The sequence below is a fragment of the Melampsora larici-populina genome (assembly GCF_000204055.1).
Source record: "Melampsora larici-populina 98AG31 unplaced genomic scaffold MELLAscaffold_2, whole genome shotgun sequence".
Lineage (NCBI taxonomy): Eukaryota > Fungi > Basidiomycota > Pucciniomycetes > Pucciniales > Melampsoraceae > Melampsora > Melampsora laricis-populina.
The window spans coordinates 3,652,415-3,668,565 of record NW_006768766.1 but is presented as its reverse complement, the minus strand read 5'-3'; the positions used below and the strand labels follow the sequence as shown (position 1 = coordinate 3,668,565).

General features: G+C 45.7%; 6 protein-coding genes across 6 annotated transcripts; 1 reads left to right on the top strand and 5 right to left on the bottom strand.

Annotated features, from left to right (window-relative positions):
• Positions 1-4: 4 nt before the first annotated feature.
• MELLADRAFT_51535 (uncharacterized protein) lies at positions 5-184 on the bottom strand (the record flags this gene model as incomplete). The annotated part of the gene is made up of 1 exon (XM_007404440.1): positions 5-184. One exon carries the CDS (start codon positions 182-184, stop codon positions 5-7), a length of 180 nt encoding a protein of 59 aa, XP_007404502.1.
• A 135-nt stretch (positions 185-319) lies between these two features.
• Positions 320-1,769, bottom strand: MELLADRAFT_59347 (uncharacterized protein; the record flags this gene model as incomplete). Its single annotated transcript, XM_007404439.1, has 3 exons — positions 320-612; positions 683-892; positions 980-1,769. The coding sequence occupies 3 exons, from the start codon at positions 1,767-1,769 to the stop codon at positions 320-322; spliced, it is 1,293 nt and encodes a 430-aa protein (XP_007404501.1).
• Positions 1,770-2,879: 1,110 nt separating this feature from the next.
• MELLADRAFT_102093 (uncharacterized protein) lies at positions 2,880-3,744 on the bottom strand (the record flags this gene model as incomplete). The annotated part of the gene is made up of 3 exons (XM_007404438.1): positions 2,880-3,181; positions 3,216-3,621; positions 3,688-3,744. 3 exons carry the CDS (start codon positions 3,742-3,744, stop codon positions 2,880-2,882), a joined length of 765 nt encoding a protein of 254 aa, XP_007404500.1.
• Positions 3,745-4,465: 721 nt separating this feature from the next.
• On the bottom strand, positions 4,466-5,201 carry MELLADRAFT_102092 (uncharacterized protein; the record flags this gene model as incomplete). Its single annotated transcript, XM_007404437.1, has 2 exons — positions 4,466-4,591; positions 4,782-5,201. The coding sequence occupies 2 exons, from the start codon at positions 5,199-5,201 to the stop codon at positions 4,466-4,468; spliced, it is 546 nt and encodes a 181-aa protein (XP_007404499.1).
• Positions 5,202-5,914: 713 nt separating this feature from the next.
• Positions 5,915-7,844, top strand: MELLADRAFT_102091 (uncharacterized protein; the record flags this gene model as incomplete). Its single annotated transcript, XM_007404483.1, has 4 exons — positions 5,915-6,193; positions 6,259-6,642; positions 6,702-6,913; positions 7,145-7,844. The coding sequence occupies 4 exons, from the start codon at positions 5,915-5,917 to the stop codon at positions 7,842-7,844; spliced, it is 1,575 nt and encodes a 524-aa protein (XP_007404545.1).
• A 718-nt stretch (positions 7,845-8,562) lies between these two features.
• MELLADRAFT_102090 (uncharacterized protein) lies at positions 8,563-11,345 on the bottom strand (the record flags this gene model as incomplete). The annotated part of the gene is made up of 4 exons (XM_007404436.1): positions 8,563-8,804; positions 8,897-9,753; positions 10,778-10,910; positions 11,201-11,345. The coding sequence occupies 4 exons, from the start codon at positions 11,343-11,345 to the stop codon at positions 8,563-8,565; spliced, it is 1,377 nt and encodes a 458-aa protein (XP_007404498.1).
• Positions 11,346-16,151: the final 4,806 nt, after the last annotated feature.

Genomic DNA, 16,151 nt, shown 5'->3' with positions numbered 1-16,151 from the left:
AAAATCATTGAATAGTCGAGAGATGAACAGCTTCGTCTACGTGTTTGGTAGGACCAATGCAATTTTTAACGGCTAGTGATAATTTTGCACTCGGCAATGAGGAATTGACGAAGGCGCATGTTTTCACAATGATACCTTGAGGCTTGCGTGCAGGTTTGAAAGGGTAGTGGGTTATTTGGCGCATTATCAGGTGTGAGTCAGGCAACAATTTTGGTATTGTGTAGACACATTCGTTGTTGACAAAAGAAGAGTGTATATTTACAAGTTTTGTATTAATATTTGTATTGTACAATTTAATGTTCTATGCTTTATAAGACAATCAAGACAGTCGATTGATTTGAGATCTTTTGGTACTGATTACTCCAACATCTGTTTCAAAGGTATCTTTAGATAAGAGTAACAAATCACCAAATCTCAAACCTTCTGGTGGTACATCCCTCAAATCAGTCCAATGTACATTTCCTTCTGTCATGATGGTGATATATTGTAAAACAGAGTCAGTTAAAGCAGTAGCGGGCTCGGCCTCACTCTTTGCGATTCTTCGAATCATATCAAGTACAATTGGGTGTCCGGGTGACGAAGCAAAAGCTAAATCCGAAAGTGAAAGAGGTCCTATAAAATAGAGAGACAAGAGACTTGAGTAATTGAAAGGATTTTGGGACATGAAAAGAATTGACTCAACTTGAATGCTTGCTTGCCCAATTTGTTTGAGAATCAGAAACAGTTGTTTGAACTCCTACCACAAAGCTAGGAGCTGCACGACTAGCAGCTGCGGCAGAAGGTACATGGTGAGCTCGACCACCTGCCCATCTTCCATCACCACCAGCTTCAATGTCATTCCATAGGATCCAATCCTTGTAAGGACGAAGACAATCGACATTTTCCGTTACATCTAAGTTGGTTTTATTGTTGATGGAGCGTATATCCAAAGGGTTGTTAGAAATCTACCAAGTTTTTACTGAAATTTCATTAGGCTTACAAATTCCTCCCAGGTTGAATAATGATGAAAGCCGTTCGATCATCAAATTCCGCTGTGAAGCAGCAACAGCAGACGGAGAATTCGAATGCCTGTGAGGGTTACTCATGAAAGAGCTTGGGGATCCAGTGATTCGACGTCCGATTTCCTCAAGGCCACTATGCAAAGCCGATTTTAAGGTGAACCCTGGATTCATGAGCCACCAACTTGTGTAGATCGAGCTCTTCGAAGCAGGATGATGAACTATGGGCGGTACAGGGAGCGGCGAAGAATTGGGAGATGCTCCGAAAAGCCGACCTACCCAGCTATGTGCTAGAGTGAGGTACATCTGCTGACGAGCGTTAGAGTTGGTTTCCAATCCAGAAGTTTCCATAAAATGACCAAGAGTAGCAACGTAATGAGGAAGACAAAGTGAATCAAGTGCAAAGGCTTCATCCGCTGAGATTCCTAACCTTGAACGAGGTGGTAAATGTTGTGTTTCTGGCCAACAAAGTGAATCACTTGGTGCCATAAGAATTGAATCGTTGAAAGAATAAAAATCAAGATGATATGCCATGCCGAATAAGTTGATAGTTTTATCGAACATAGTTTTTTGTAAGATACTCCAAGGTGATCTTCCTGATTCCATATGATCGCTCAAGGTCCAAAGAGTACTGGCACAAGAAAAGATGGCGACAAGCATGAGAAGTGTTCGAATGAGACTTCTCCAAACTGATGGCCGAGGCGCAACATGGGTCTTGGGAGTGAAATGACCTTCATCGCTATAAGGCGGAAGGGAAATTTTGCTGTCCATCTCAGATGGTCCGACGAAAATATGTATGGTGAATTGAAGAGGACCACGTCGAGTGGTTTATTGAAGCTGAAAGTTTTGAAAGGTGAGACCAGCTGTGAAGTCAATATACTGATGTTTGGGGAAGCAGGAGAAACTTGCAGGATGAGAGTTAGGGGTATATATGTATGCGAAGCGAAAGCAAATAGGAATACGTCCTCTTGAAAAAACAACAGGCTTGAAGCAAAAAAAACACAATGATACGCTGGGATGAACCTCATCCTGTTTGATTGAGAAAATCCATTTGAACTCGGTCAAACAAGATGATGTTAAGTCATTCGGTCTCTATAGTGACTCAGAGTCAGACTGATTCACAGCAATACGACTTGAGTGTGAAAATGCCCAGCATCGGTCAAATGGGCTTTTGAAGCATACCTTGGCCGCTCGTTACCACAGGCCAAAAGTACATACAATATGTTTTTGTCGATAATGATCTCATGAGCTGCCACGCGTTCCACACAACCGCGCCAATGGGACCGAAGCTGATTCCTCGAAGTCAAGGGATGACTGGACCAAACCCAGCGTTGGTTTGACCAAGAATTCAAAAATAACATGTACAATACGTTGTCTACCTGCTTTAGAAGAACCGTCAGCTTGATCGTCTGCCTGAACCCAGACCTTGTTCAATACAATTCTTATGTACTCCTCTGAGACTGTAAATCAAAAAAGATTCTACAACGTAACAAAAGTCTCCTGACACTGTGGAAGGCGAATCAACTTGAACAAGCTTGTTCACCCTTCTGTAGAAAAGCTGGAAGTACATCCGAACGCGTGGCGGGGGTGGTGCCATAGATGTTCATGTCATAAGCCTTTATAATGGACATGGGCACGGTAGCGTGGAAATCTCGAGGGGAAATGCGCAAAAGAGATGGGCACATAAATCCTTACGACCCTATGCATGAAGGACGAAAGGTAGGATGTGAGAGGAAAACAATCTTTTGAACCTTTCGCACTGAACTCGCAATAATCCAATGTGAGCAAATCCGTGATCCAGGATATAAAGTCTGAGACAAAACATGCAAGACTTTCTCTGCCTGCGAACAAACACTGGAGTCAAGTTTCAGATGGGTTCAATCAATTCCAAGTCATGGTTGGGCTCGACGGCATCGCGTGTTTAGAGACCAGACTACATGACTTTCGTTTACCATCAGGTAAAAAAGTCATGACAGTAGGCTCCATTTGAGCATTTCTTAAAAGATACGTGACATGATAATATTGGGCGAGCATGAGGTACCAATCGTAACGACTGCAGGACGAGTCGTCCATGTTGAAGCGTCCTATGCCGTAAGCTGCCGCTCTTCGAACTTTTGCTCTTAAAGTCACTCTTGCTGCTACTACGGGAGCTCTTTCGTTGATGGTGACAAGATACGACATACCTAGCGGATCAATCCTGGTCTCGTGAATCTTCACCAGGATTTTGGTACATCGGTTCTGCATAATGACTGCGGTTGCCACCATTGTGCTCCTGTTGGACCTCTCTATATTGGGCAGTATGCTGAGCCTCACGGTATGACCCATCATTGTGCCTGCCATATTCATCATGGCACCCTTGAGTTTGGTGGGATCGACCAGCGTATTCAGATTGGCAATTACAAAGTTTGATAGTCATCCTCGGTAGGTTCACTTGCCGGTCCACCATGCCTTCACCCTTTGTATGAGGATTCATCCAAACCACTCTGGTTGTACGAGACTCCATTGGTTCGCTCATTCTCGTGATCATTTTGCTGATCAAAACGGGATGAATCCACATGTCTGCTGCCATGGCGGCTAAAACCGCCACTCTGATCTTGTTGGTGTTTGTTGCCCTGGGTGTCCCCTGATGATCATTCCAAGTCAATCACATATCTTGTACATTGAACGGAGGTAAAAAAAGGACACTCACCATTGTAGCCTTGATTTTGTGAAGGTTGGTGGGTTTGTTGCAAACTACAAAAATCATCTTGAGAAGAATCCACTTGCCACAACCATGGTGAGCAAAACCCGCACTTTAATTCTGTTGGTACCCATTACCCTGTATGTGCCCCGAGAATTATGCCAAATTATTCACAGTTTCTTTGCAATGAGCGGGGCCAAAATTGTTGCTTGCAATCACAGCCTTGATTCCCTGAAGGGCGGTCCCTCTGTTGTGTCCTGCAAAATTTACCTTGATCACTTTGATAGGCATTAGGATTTACACCCTGTGGATTCCTCAAATAAGCATCACTCAAATTGTGTTGACCATCATGGGAGCTTCTAGCCGGGTGCAAAGTTGAGTAGGAGCTGCAAGAATTATATTCATTGCTGGCGGAGTCACCATTCATTTGATAAGAGGGCCTCTTGTGTGCTTGGTTGTCAAACTTAACTAAGTCCCTCTCTGACCTGTACTGGCCAGCTCAATCGAGGGACTTACGCGCAATGTCCGGAATTTGGCATGAAATCTGTCGGGGTGTTTCTCAAAAAACTGCCATCACCTCTACTCGCTAATCTCGCCAATGATGTATCTTAGACATCATTATGAAACCTATGCGCCGCTACCGCGCGCACATTTTTCTTATTTGCAATATCATTCTAGCTCAAACGGCTCATAAGTTATCATCAAAAAATGGTTTGGGGCCAACACGGGGCCAAAGAGGCCATCATGAATTTCAAATGCTGCGTGTCAAATACGTTTTGATCTGATGTTAAATCCTTAAGACCAAACAATAGTTTCCCTGAGTTGCCCCATCAGGCAAATGCATTACTGGTCGACGCCGAGCGCGCGCTGCCCACCAAAATAAAATGTTAGTGTGTGGGTCTTGGATATCTTTCTATTATACAATAGGCCAGAGGATTCCAAGAAGTGAAGAGAGTAATAACTCACTCAAGACACGCGAGAGGATCATGCGGGGAACGCAGGAAACGCGTCAATCTCGTTGATGTGAAGGACATCGGCCTGAGCATGATTGACAATAACATATGTCAGTTTGCAATCAGCCAAAGCATACTTCAAAGCCTTACCTCAGCTTGAATCAGTTCACGCCATACATGGTTCTCGTTCCCAGCGCGGTGCACAAGGTTACGCAGGCCCAGGAAAATCCGGCGAATGATACTGCAAGAGTACGTCCCAGTTCCACGCAAGGAACGCTGGTGTGGCCACAGTTCACGGGACTCCAGAAGACAGACCATAAAATCATAGACAGTCATATGCTGACTCTGAATGAAGCGGATGATGTTGTTACATCTGGAGATAAGGATGTTTTGCCCGGGTTGTGGTCGGAATGAAAAGGCGGTGTTGGTTGAAGGTCTGACGGCCGAGACAAACTCTTGAACGCTCATGCCTTCGCGAATGATGGCATCGGTGACGTGCGCAACACGTTCCTCAAACTCGTCTTCGCTGGACGGGACAAAGTCGATGTCTGGCAATTGGGCTGGATCCATTGGGGCGAAGGTGAGGTCGTTAGGATTTGGAAATGGAATAACAATGTTTAGAAAGTCTTTCATACCTTTATATCCGGTCCAGTGAGAGACGGAGACGCTATACCCCACGTACACCTTGTCAGCTTTGGGTGCAAGTCTCTTTGGAACAAGCCCATTGAGCCCCCGAAGGGATGGGCCGGAAGAGTAGGGTCAAACTAAGGGGGTGCACGTATCAAACCCCCCGTGATGAAAAATAATCAATCATGGTCGCTATTCCTGTGGTTTTTCAAAACCAACAGTAACAGAGGAATGATATTAAAGACACAAATAGTACGAAACACAACGGCCGCTCGGATTGATGATGGCATCAGTGGGCATCGGTTAATATGGCACCAACCCTTTGGGTCACTACTATTCCTGATTGGTCTATTTGAAACAATGCATAGCAGTCGCATGACTTACAAAATCCATGAACACATCGATAGGACGAAACAAAATAAACAGTTCAATGAGAGTCAACAAACATGGCCACTTGGTTAGCATGTAACTCTGGACACAACCAAGGAAGCGTAAACAGGCTTCGTTGTTTCCCGACGTGGACCAAGAGAGAAGAGAAAGATCTCTTCCTGTCATATGATCATAAAGGAAATTGTCCCCAAACTAGTTACAATACTTACACCCAAATCTTCGTACTTTGAACCTTTGCACCGCGCGTACAAATCTCATTGCTAGCCATGACTCCGGAAAACCTCCAAACCGCTAGCGTAGCAATTCCCAAGACGGTCACTACGACCTTGTTGATCTGTGAATACATCAATGCGTTGGGGTTTTCACCAAAAGAGTTTATGGTGACATTCTTCTCCTCAAACCATGCGGATATAGAACATCGCCGGAGAATGATGAAGGTAGGTCTCGGGGTCAAGGGCACCCGATCAATCATCAAGAACATCGGCAAGGTGACAATGTCGTCTCCCGAGGGCCGCGCTGATTGGGAGAATATAATATTAGATGAGGTAAGTGTAATCCCTTGAATTATAACTATAATCGAGCGGTGAAGTCATACCTTGCTTGTCCCCAGGCCTCAGCAATAGTCAATTCCCAAGAAGTTCAAAGGGGATATTTCCCCCAAGGCGGATTTGCCAGCTCGAATAGAATCACTTCGGACTTTTTTGGGGAGAGTGCTGAGGCACTTCGTTCAAATAAAATCAAAGACGGCATGCATTTCCTTCACACCCTAATACATCGCAAGCTGGCTCTAGGAATGAAGAAAAAAGATCTTGAGGTATATGACGATAAGGACGATGAGCCCAGTGGTCTCGAGTCGGGCCTAACTGGGAGCCCCCAACCAGGCAGCGAGCCTCACATTGAAGGGGCAGTGGACAAAGCCACTATCTTATCACTAGAGAATCTAGTCTTCGTAAAGGGTACTCTGGCGTCCCTGGCCGCCCACAAGCTGGAGACGGTGAGCCTGAGTCCCACCATCTCCTGATGTTCAATGGCTAACGGATGACCTACTTGCAGCTGCCAACCATGATTTGCTCGATGATTGCAGTGACATGCAACCGCCGCATCAACGCCATTCCGCTCGCAAATGGACTGATGGCTTTGGCAGCCGGGGTGACGTGTTGTGTGAATGAATGGTTGCACGCCTTTGGGATGACCACCTCTCGTGCCACTGTTTTGCAAGCAATGGACCGACTCCGAGTCCTACAAGAGGAGAGAATGAAGGACCTGTTCAAAATGAACAGGAAGATCATGCCCATATTATGTTTTGATAATATAGACATTCACCTCCGTATTCACAACACCCGGGTCGACACCTCGTCTCGTCTTTTCCACGGCACATGGGGCTTTTTCAACGTCATCCGAGATTCACTGCAAGACAAGTGTACTGAAGACGCCGCTAACCTATCGACGTTCTTAGACTCCATGACCTCGGCAAATCGCAATCCCGTGGAAATCAGCCTTTTTGTTCCAGGGCCTAACGAGGTGTCGCACTGGGTTTCAGTGATCAAATCACAACTTGCCAAGGCTCTGAAAGAACACCTACCTCATATACCGCGTGCCCCCGAGCCCCATTTGCTACCTGCAACGCTGAAGACTTTCCCACCTCCAATCGATCCAATTGAAATGCACCAAGCGAACATTCATTTCCTTCGAATGATGGACGCCCCGGACAGTTCCGCCGATGGTGTCTCACGCGTGTTAGATGCGGTGGTTAGTCAGATTGGTATACAAAAAGAAACTTATGCCGAAAAACTATTGATAGCTGGGGGTGATGTTGGGTCCAACCAACTCTTGGAGAGTCTCCGGGTCAAACGTTTTCCACCCGTCAAGTCTGTCGAGGGAATCGAGTGGGTACTATCAGTATTCGGGGGCGCCCACACGACGTGGAATTTTGCCAAGGCTATATGGTCACTTCACTGGGGTAATTCAGCAGACGGTGAAGATTCGGGAGTGTGGAGGTCGACCTTCGCCATTGGTGGGGATTACAAGAAACCGCCCGCATCTCAAGACTTTAATAGTATCATGAGAAGTTTGCAAATGATTCACAAAGCTAACCTAGTGTTCATAATTAAGTCAGCATCTTTTTCATTTGCAATTTGTTATCGACGTCATAAACTTATCTTCGACAGCACCCTTCCTCAGGCAGGTTACCAATAGCGAGAAGACACTCGACCTGACCAAGCAGGCTGACTGCAATGAGCTTTTGGACATTATCTGGTCTCGATATTTTGACCGGTCTGCCCTGGATAATGCCAGAGAAAGCCCAAACCACACAAACTTCAACTTCCTGATGCGGCTTCGAGATTTTGCCACCGTCGTTGAGGCACACGATGCCACGCGTGCCGGCGACATTGGCCGTCTGATGGCCATGTGGAAGAGGTGGTCTGTGATGGCTCAAGGCCTTCAAGGTCTATCCCACTACGCGAGACACATTCCGCGTATAGTTATGCTCTTGGAGCAAGACTTACCGGTGAGCCTAGCTCATGTAATCAAACACAGTCTTCTGCTACCATCAAACGAACGCGAAGGCCATTGGATGGCAATAGACGAGTTCCTTGAAGTTTACATCTTCTGGCTTAAACACATGTACAATAACACGGTGAGTGTCCTTTCTGCGCGATTTGACCGAGGTCTTTCAATGTTAATGTTGAGTTCTGTAATACTTGTCCTAATGTAGGGCCATGGGACGGACATCGAACGGCTCACATATAGATTTTCCAACAACATTCCTTTGGTAAGAAATCAATATCCTTCATTGCATGTAGAATACGACACGTTCCTCATCTTATGTGTGTTAATTGTGTTAATAGCTACGTAAGCTACTTCAGCTCCTCAAAACTCGCTCCGGCCAGAGCATTATATACCAGCCCAACCTTCATTCCATAACGGATACATCCATGCAAGCATTTCTCAAATATGCAGAAGACCATTTGGCCAATCCCACGACGGGCCGTCCTCCTGCACAAGTCGTGAACGTGTGGCGAATTGGTTTGCGCAACATGATCAAGTTGAACAATGCTGACTCAGCCGCGGGTCGATCTTCGAGATATCGGTGGGGGGCATCAAACGTGCTGTCTTCGTGGGAGAACCCGGATGGCCATGCTGAGGAGTAACTATCTAGTCACATGTGAAGCCAGAGGTGGTGGCAAGTTGAATTAAATTGTGAAAAAATCAATGACACCGATTGAGGCTATGACTCACCTGCTCACAGGCCCTCCTTTTTGGACCCACCGGTTCTACTCGAGCTTGCACAGGCTGAGAGTTAGAGGATGAGTACCTGACATCGACCGGAAGTCCCTTGTTGCGCGCTGTAACCTGTTTCTTGGCCTGTTCCAGTTGTGATCGTGCCTCTAATTTAGCCAGCGCGGCTAAGTCTCGTGCGTCTTTCTGAGCCTTCTTTGCTGCGTCGGCTGCCTGTTTTGCCAACAGGGCCCCCTCCACGGACAGTGGAGGTTTCTGAGGTCCGCACGTACGACTTTGGGCGAGCCTCCGTTGCTTTGCCGCTGCAAAAGTTGAAACCGTATTGAAGTTGGATTTCCATTTGGTGATAGCACCAAATAAACACTCAAATTGTCCGTGAATGACTTCGCTAGCAAGTACTACCGACAAATTGCTGGGCTTTTGGAAGACGTCAACGTTTTTGGCCATATCCCAAGCTAGATCTCGTCCAAAATAGTCTGTTGGGCCTAGGTTGGACTGCCCATCGAACAAATCAAAATAGAATTTATGGAAAGCTACCTCCAAATGTGTGACTAAGGCTTCCAGGGTCGTCGATTCCAGAATGGGATCGTCGACGCCACAATACATGGCCACTGGCCTGGTATTACACGTCGCTTCCGGAGGGGGCTGAGGGAGGCTCTTGATGAGGTCGAGGAGGTCATCCGAGTCCATGGCCATTGCGTCATTGAAGTTCTGAGCCGTGAACGCTTGCTGGGCCACCCAGACAGCTTCAGCTTGGGCCGGCTCGCAATTCGAGCAATCGCACACGGGCATGCCCGCCTGTTGTTCACGATGAGTTTCCTCCTTCACAGACCAATGATCTGCATTGAGCGGGATAAAACCATGGCTGAAAATTGTGGTAAGCACATTGATATCATCCTAGTGAAAACAGAGGTGTATTAAACTTACTGTAGATCGACCGCGAGAGCAACTCGCAAACATACGGGTGTAATACCCAAGGCGTCCATACGATCATCGTCCGACATCGAGGTTGGGGTGGTAAACTCAGCAATGGAGTTCTTGCCATTGGTTCGCTTGTTTTCTACTAAAAGCACCCCCAATCCTCGGCGACCATCTCTTCCGCAACGGCCTGTCATTTGTATGAAATGACAAGGGTCCTGTCGGCCGACCACAATTACGCGTTGTACTTGGTGCCAATTCTGGCCTAAACCGAGGGCGAGCATGCAACACAAGACCTTGAGAGTTCCGACGACAAAACTGGCCACTGCGTCCTGTTTGGTCTCAGGCCCCGTGGACGCATGGTAACGGCGAGCGAATTGGGCAAAAGGATTGGCAGTTTCATTGGGCTGACCTCGGCTAGTATTAAGGATGTCCAAGTATTCCAATGTCGCATTCTGTGTACCGCAGTAGATCAACGTAGGGGGTATCGACGTGGTGGGAACAACGGTGTGATGGGCAAACAGGCCTCGCAGTGCTGCCTTCAGTGGCCGCTTGAACGTGCGGCGAACCAAACGTATTTCGGGACGAGTAAGTTCCGCGCGCACAAATTGTATGTTCATCATGTCGAGCTTGAGGTTCGCCAGAATCGCCAGAATTGCCTGGGGTGTACAGGTGGCAGACATTAAGATCAGAGGGACCTGCACCGTGGACAGGAAGCGGCGAGCGAGGTCCCCATACGACGGGCGGAAAACACCAGTGTCCTGAACTCGAGTATGACTGGCCAGGCGTTTGGCTTGGCCACTCTCGACGAGGCCCCAGGTATAAACCATGTGGGCTTCATCGACTACACTAAGCACTAGGCGAGTCTGAAATCGGCGGTCAAACACGGGACTCGTCAAAGCCAACTCGGGACTCTGGTATCATCAGCGCATGTTACATCAGTAAGCATCTAGCACTTGACCACTACTGACATGTATGGAATGTTCAACATACAACATATACAAAATTGAATTTGCCCTCCAAAATCGCATCGCAGGCCGACTGCGTGCAGGTTTCCGCGGTCAAGTTGATCGCGTTCAGGTTGACTAAGCTTTTTTCGCTGACCTGCATCCAAAAAGTGATGCACTGCACTGTCAGAGATTTGACTTGGGAACTGCAGCGCTCAGGTAGGATCATCCGGACCTGGTCGTCACCAAGGGCGTCCAATGGATTGATACATAATATAATCGGTGCATACGCGTCGTCGAACAATCTGAAGAACAATTCGGGGACCTGGCTTTTGCCAAATCCGGTTCCGGCCAACAAGAACGTGGTTCTGCCGTTCAGGAGATGAATGACGGCGTCGATCTGTTGCTTCCGAGCGGGGTATCCGTACGTTTCTTCGAAAAGCGCACCCACCACCCTTGCCTGAAGTTCTTCAGTCACGTTGAGCACCTGAGTTCGCAGTTTGGGTTTGGCAGACATTGAGCTTAGATGGCGAGCATCACGGGTTTGCTTGATCAGTGCTTCGCCAGCGGCGGGAATGCTTCGTCGTAACATTCAAGGTGTGGGATGTAGTGAATCGAAGAGATGGTAAATTGAATAATGAGGTGTGGTAGTTCGTGGTGGTGTGACAGCGCGTGATAATCTCAAAGACTTAGAGATATATCCTCCATCTCCACCAAACTGCAGTTTGGTGGATGTCTTCGTTAGCCTTTTTGTTTTGTTTTGTCGACGATTCTGAAGTTCTGTCCGCAAATCAAGTGTTTTGGTTAGTGATGTTGAGTTTTGGGCCGCACAGTCGTGTCTTGGCCGTGTTTGGCCCCAAACCATTTTTTGATGATAACTTATGAGCCGTTTGAGCTAGAATGATATTGCAAATAAGAAAAATGTGCGCGCGGTAGCGGCGCATAGGTTTCATAATGATGTCTAAGATACATCATTGGCGAGATTAGCGAGTAGAGGTGATGGCAGTTTTTTGAGAAACACCCCAACAGATTTCATGCCAAATTCCGGACATTGCGCGTAAGTCCCTCGATTGAGCTGGCCAGTACAGGTCAGAGAGGGACTTAGTTAAGTTTGCTTGGTTGTGTCACTGTGAACAAGACTGATTTGTGTTGTACAAAGTTTGATTTTGCCCAAACTTAACTAAGTCCCAGTCTGGACCTAACCACCAACTCCAGAGAGGGACTTACACCTAAAGTCAATTTTTTGGTGTGAGATCTGTCGGGGCTTTGCACCAAAAAATGGTGGCCTTATAAAACTTTTTTTTGTCATTTTAGCTTGCCTTCACATTCATTACAAAAAATATGCGCCTTGAATCTGTCTACATCCTCTAACTCTGGGCTTATTGATATGTTGAGCGGCTCCAAAGATATCTAGAGAAGTTGGTATTTTAATGTCAGACCAAATTTCAAACTTCAGACACGGAGCAGTCCAAATTACTGTAAATTTCACCTTTGGGCCCTAAACAAACTTTATATTTATCTACACAACCAATCAAGATAACAAGAAAAAATGAGTACGAGGTTGTAGAGGGAGTCCAGGTGCACAATCTTCATAATAAATGTGGAGGAAAGTTGAAATTACAAAAAAAAGTTTTATAAGGCGGCCAGTTTTTGGTGCAAAGCCCCGACAGATCTCACGCCAAAAAATTGACTTTAGGCGTAAGTCCCTCTCTGGAGTTGGTGGTTAGGTCCAGACTGGGACTTAGTTAAGTTTGGATTTTGCCCAATGGAAGCGTGTGTGTGAACATTTGATGCCCCGCTGGAGCATATGTAGGGGTATGACCCGGCCCCAAAGCTGCAGGGCCGGACACGGGTCCGGGCCAGACCCGGCCTCGGCCACGGCACCCTCAAGGATGCTGCCGGGCAGCGCCGGGCAGGCCCTGGCTCGGGCCAGCCCTTTTTAAGCCTGTTTGAGAGCTTAGGGCCGATGCTTGATGATGTTGATTTTTCCAGAAAACTGCCTCAACAAGCCTTCAGCAATGCCTCCACAGATTTTTTTTTGACAGCCCCGGCCCCGAGTAGCCTTGGAGCGGGGCCTTTCTCACTATGGCCAGGCTAGACTTTAGGCCCCGGGCTTGGCCTCAACCTCGCCCAGAAAACTCTCGGGCAGACTCGGCCGGCCAGGGCTAGGGCCAGGTCATAGCCCTAAGCATATGTGAGGGTCAGAACCATCTTTGGTAGTTTTCCTTTGATTTCAATGATTGCAAACACAATCCCGGTTTGTGTAGGGGACTTGTATGTTAATTACATCAATTGCTCATTATATCTTTTTCTCACTTTTATATGTCCTCTGATAAACTTAGGTACTTTACTATTGATTTTTATTTCATTCCTAATGTTTATTCTTAACTTGTGTTATTGTCTTTCTATCTTGGTTTCTTTTCTTATATGTTTTTGTGTTATTTGCCTAAGTCTGCATACTTGTGGTTCAAGAGAAGTTGTGCTCACTTTTAGCACAAATCATTCAGGTATCTGTGTCTCAAGCCATTTACAGCTCCATGCATTTACACTTGATTTGACAGTATGTTTCACAATGATCACAGATATATTTCCAGCTGGGTTGTTGAGTATGTTAGAGAGATGACATTTGGCAAGGACTGAATGGATGGGGTAAGATGCACCAGGGTCATTAAACACAGTACATTGATCTTCTCCACTAATGAAAGCCCAACTTCCTTCTCCTATGGAAGTGCTAGCTTGCATCAGGATGGGTCTAACATAGGGGTCAATGGTGTTCATGATGTACTTGGTGAGCACCAAAGATATATTTTCAAGGAGTTCACCCAAACCAGGAACACCCTTGATGAGCTCTTCAATGCCTGTATGTGAAAAGTGGATCAGCTGAATGAATTAAAACTGACATCTAAACCTGGATGGACTCATGCCACATCAACTTATTGCATATCACAAAGATCTCCCACAATTGCTTTTGCAGCCGTTCAGGGGAAATCTGGTCAATATGGCCCTACATTAGTACCATGTGAGGAAGACAATGACATCAGTGCAACAGCAGTGGTATTGATCAAAAGCTAATGGTAAAACCACATCAATGTTGAAAGCCTTCTTCTTTTGATTAATCTGATCTGAATTTTTGTTCAGAGTGGTGTCACCATTGCTACCACTGAGGGGCAATTTACTCAAAATCAACTTGATGAATTCAAATATCCTTTCACCCAATTGTTGCTTTTGACTCTGAGCTTCATCTATCTGAGCAGTCCAATTATTAATTGACACTGACAACAATTTGTTGCTTGCCTCCCCAAGCATTGAAAAACAAAAATTAGCTCCTGAAAAATTAGCAGGGAGAAGTGGAGGGACTGGTCTATCCTGGCTGTTCAGTTAAAATGTGATGGAATGTGTCAAACATTCTAGATTGCTTAAGTGCCAAGGCAGAACAACCATTGTACCTAACATGCTTTCCATGTGCACAAAGGCTTGCTTGTGGCCAAGTTTTTGAAGTGCCAACTCACACCAACTGCCTGCAAGAATGACCATCAGTAAGTGAAGTAAAATGTAATATAGCCACATCTGAAAGTACCAATGTGACACCTACTGTGTGCAGAGCAGTTTTCCAGAGTGTTTAATATGGTCCCAGTAGTCAAAAGCTTTCATGTTCCATGTCCTAGCTCTTTTCCATGTGAGCATCCCTTCCAATTTGGATGCATCTCTGGAAAGTTTGTCTGATGCATTTAGTTGATGTGTCAAATTCCTTTTGATCCAATGCAATGAACTGCTTCATGCCATTGTGTTCATCAATTTGAAGTTCCCGGTCCTTGTCAACTTGTGGTCAAAGCTGACAGTTGTAACTTTGAGGAGCTTTGCCTTCCCCATACCCTTTGTGATTCTGATGACAAGAATCATAAGTAAAGTAGGTGGAAAATTGACAAAAGGGTGCAACTTCCATCAATATGTTTGGTAATACTCAATCTGTCCTTGGTCACCTGAAATTCTTTTCTGGCATATCCTGTGCAAGTGACTGCAGTGAGTGTGTATTGATCAAGTTGGATGCTAACTTGGTCAACCTGACTTACCAAAAGTTAGGAAGCCCATTGTCATGATAATACATATCACCAGTGATTCAGCTGTCATGACCTCAAACCCAGCAATATTGCACACCTGGGACAAGTACCTCAACCAGTCTATGTGCAAGGCAGATATTGGAACAATATATGATCTGGAAGTGTCTAAGATACTACTCCTATAATCACTCTGAATATCAAAGTAGCAACTTCCAAAATATAACCTCATGGTCCTATGACCAGTTCTTCATTGAGATGAAAACTAAAGCTCCAAAGCGGAAATGACTGACCAGTCTCAGGTGTGACAAATATTTTGATAAGGTCTTCCTCTGTCCAATTACAAGACATTATTAAAAGAATTCCTCCAGGTTTTGCTAACAAGCTATAACTAGTGAGTACTCAAATAAATTCAACAGTGTAGTCTTTTACTTACCAGACTAATATCTACAAACTTATTTTCATTAGGCTCGAATTTATCTTGGAAAACAAGTAAAGTTGTTCTCTATAACAAATCCTCAACTTATAAAACATGCAATCAGTAAGTACATTCAGTCTTAGATACTTGTGAAGCGTAGCTTTTTAAGACTTAGGCTGATACAAGGCATATGGGCTGGAATCTGTTCATCACCCTTTGCAGCATACCTTTGTGGCCAAATCTACCTTTCTGCACTTGTATCATCAGAAAACCACCACTCATCTTGTACATCAACTGCAAATTCTCCATTGGTCTCAATCTCATATCATAAAATCCTTTTCCCAACTTTGTTAGTGGTCAAGAATGACAATGAGGTATGGTGAATAGGAAAAAGGTTGGTATGTCTTAACTCCAATTGAGCAGGGTGGCTGCTTTGTAAAAGATATCATTGTCACACTTTCTTCTTTGTGGAAGCCTACTGTTTATACATCTGAGAAAACACACTCAGTTATTCTTGGTTGCCAAATTATTACAAAAATTCCTGGATGGTGTAGTCAAATTAGTTGCAGGTGCCATAATGTTGACATATAAATGACACTACATATGAGACTTGTTCAAGTGAGTAGTGAGAGATGATGAATCTGTGCTCAGCTAGAACATTCCACAGAACCATCCATAAGTGCCCATCTATATGGAATTGTGTGTATGTATGAAGACCTTCTGTCTTGCTGACACGCCTACCGCCTGTCGCACTGTGCGGGCGCATGTTTGTGAAGGTGCCGGGAGGGCTTCCGCCGCGAACCAAGGGTGAGGTCGGACTTCGGCTCACTTGCCGGTACCAATCGTGATATGTCATAATCCGGCTTTCACGAGAGTTGAAACGAATTGCCATATGCAGCTTGCTGCTTTGTGCCAAACCCATATG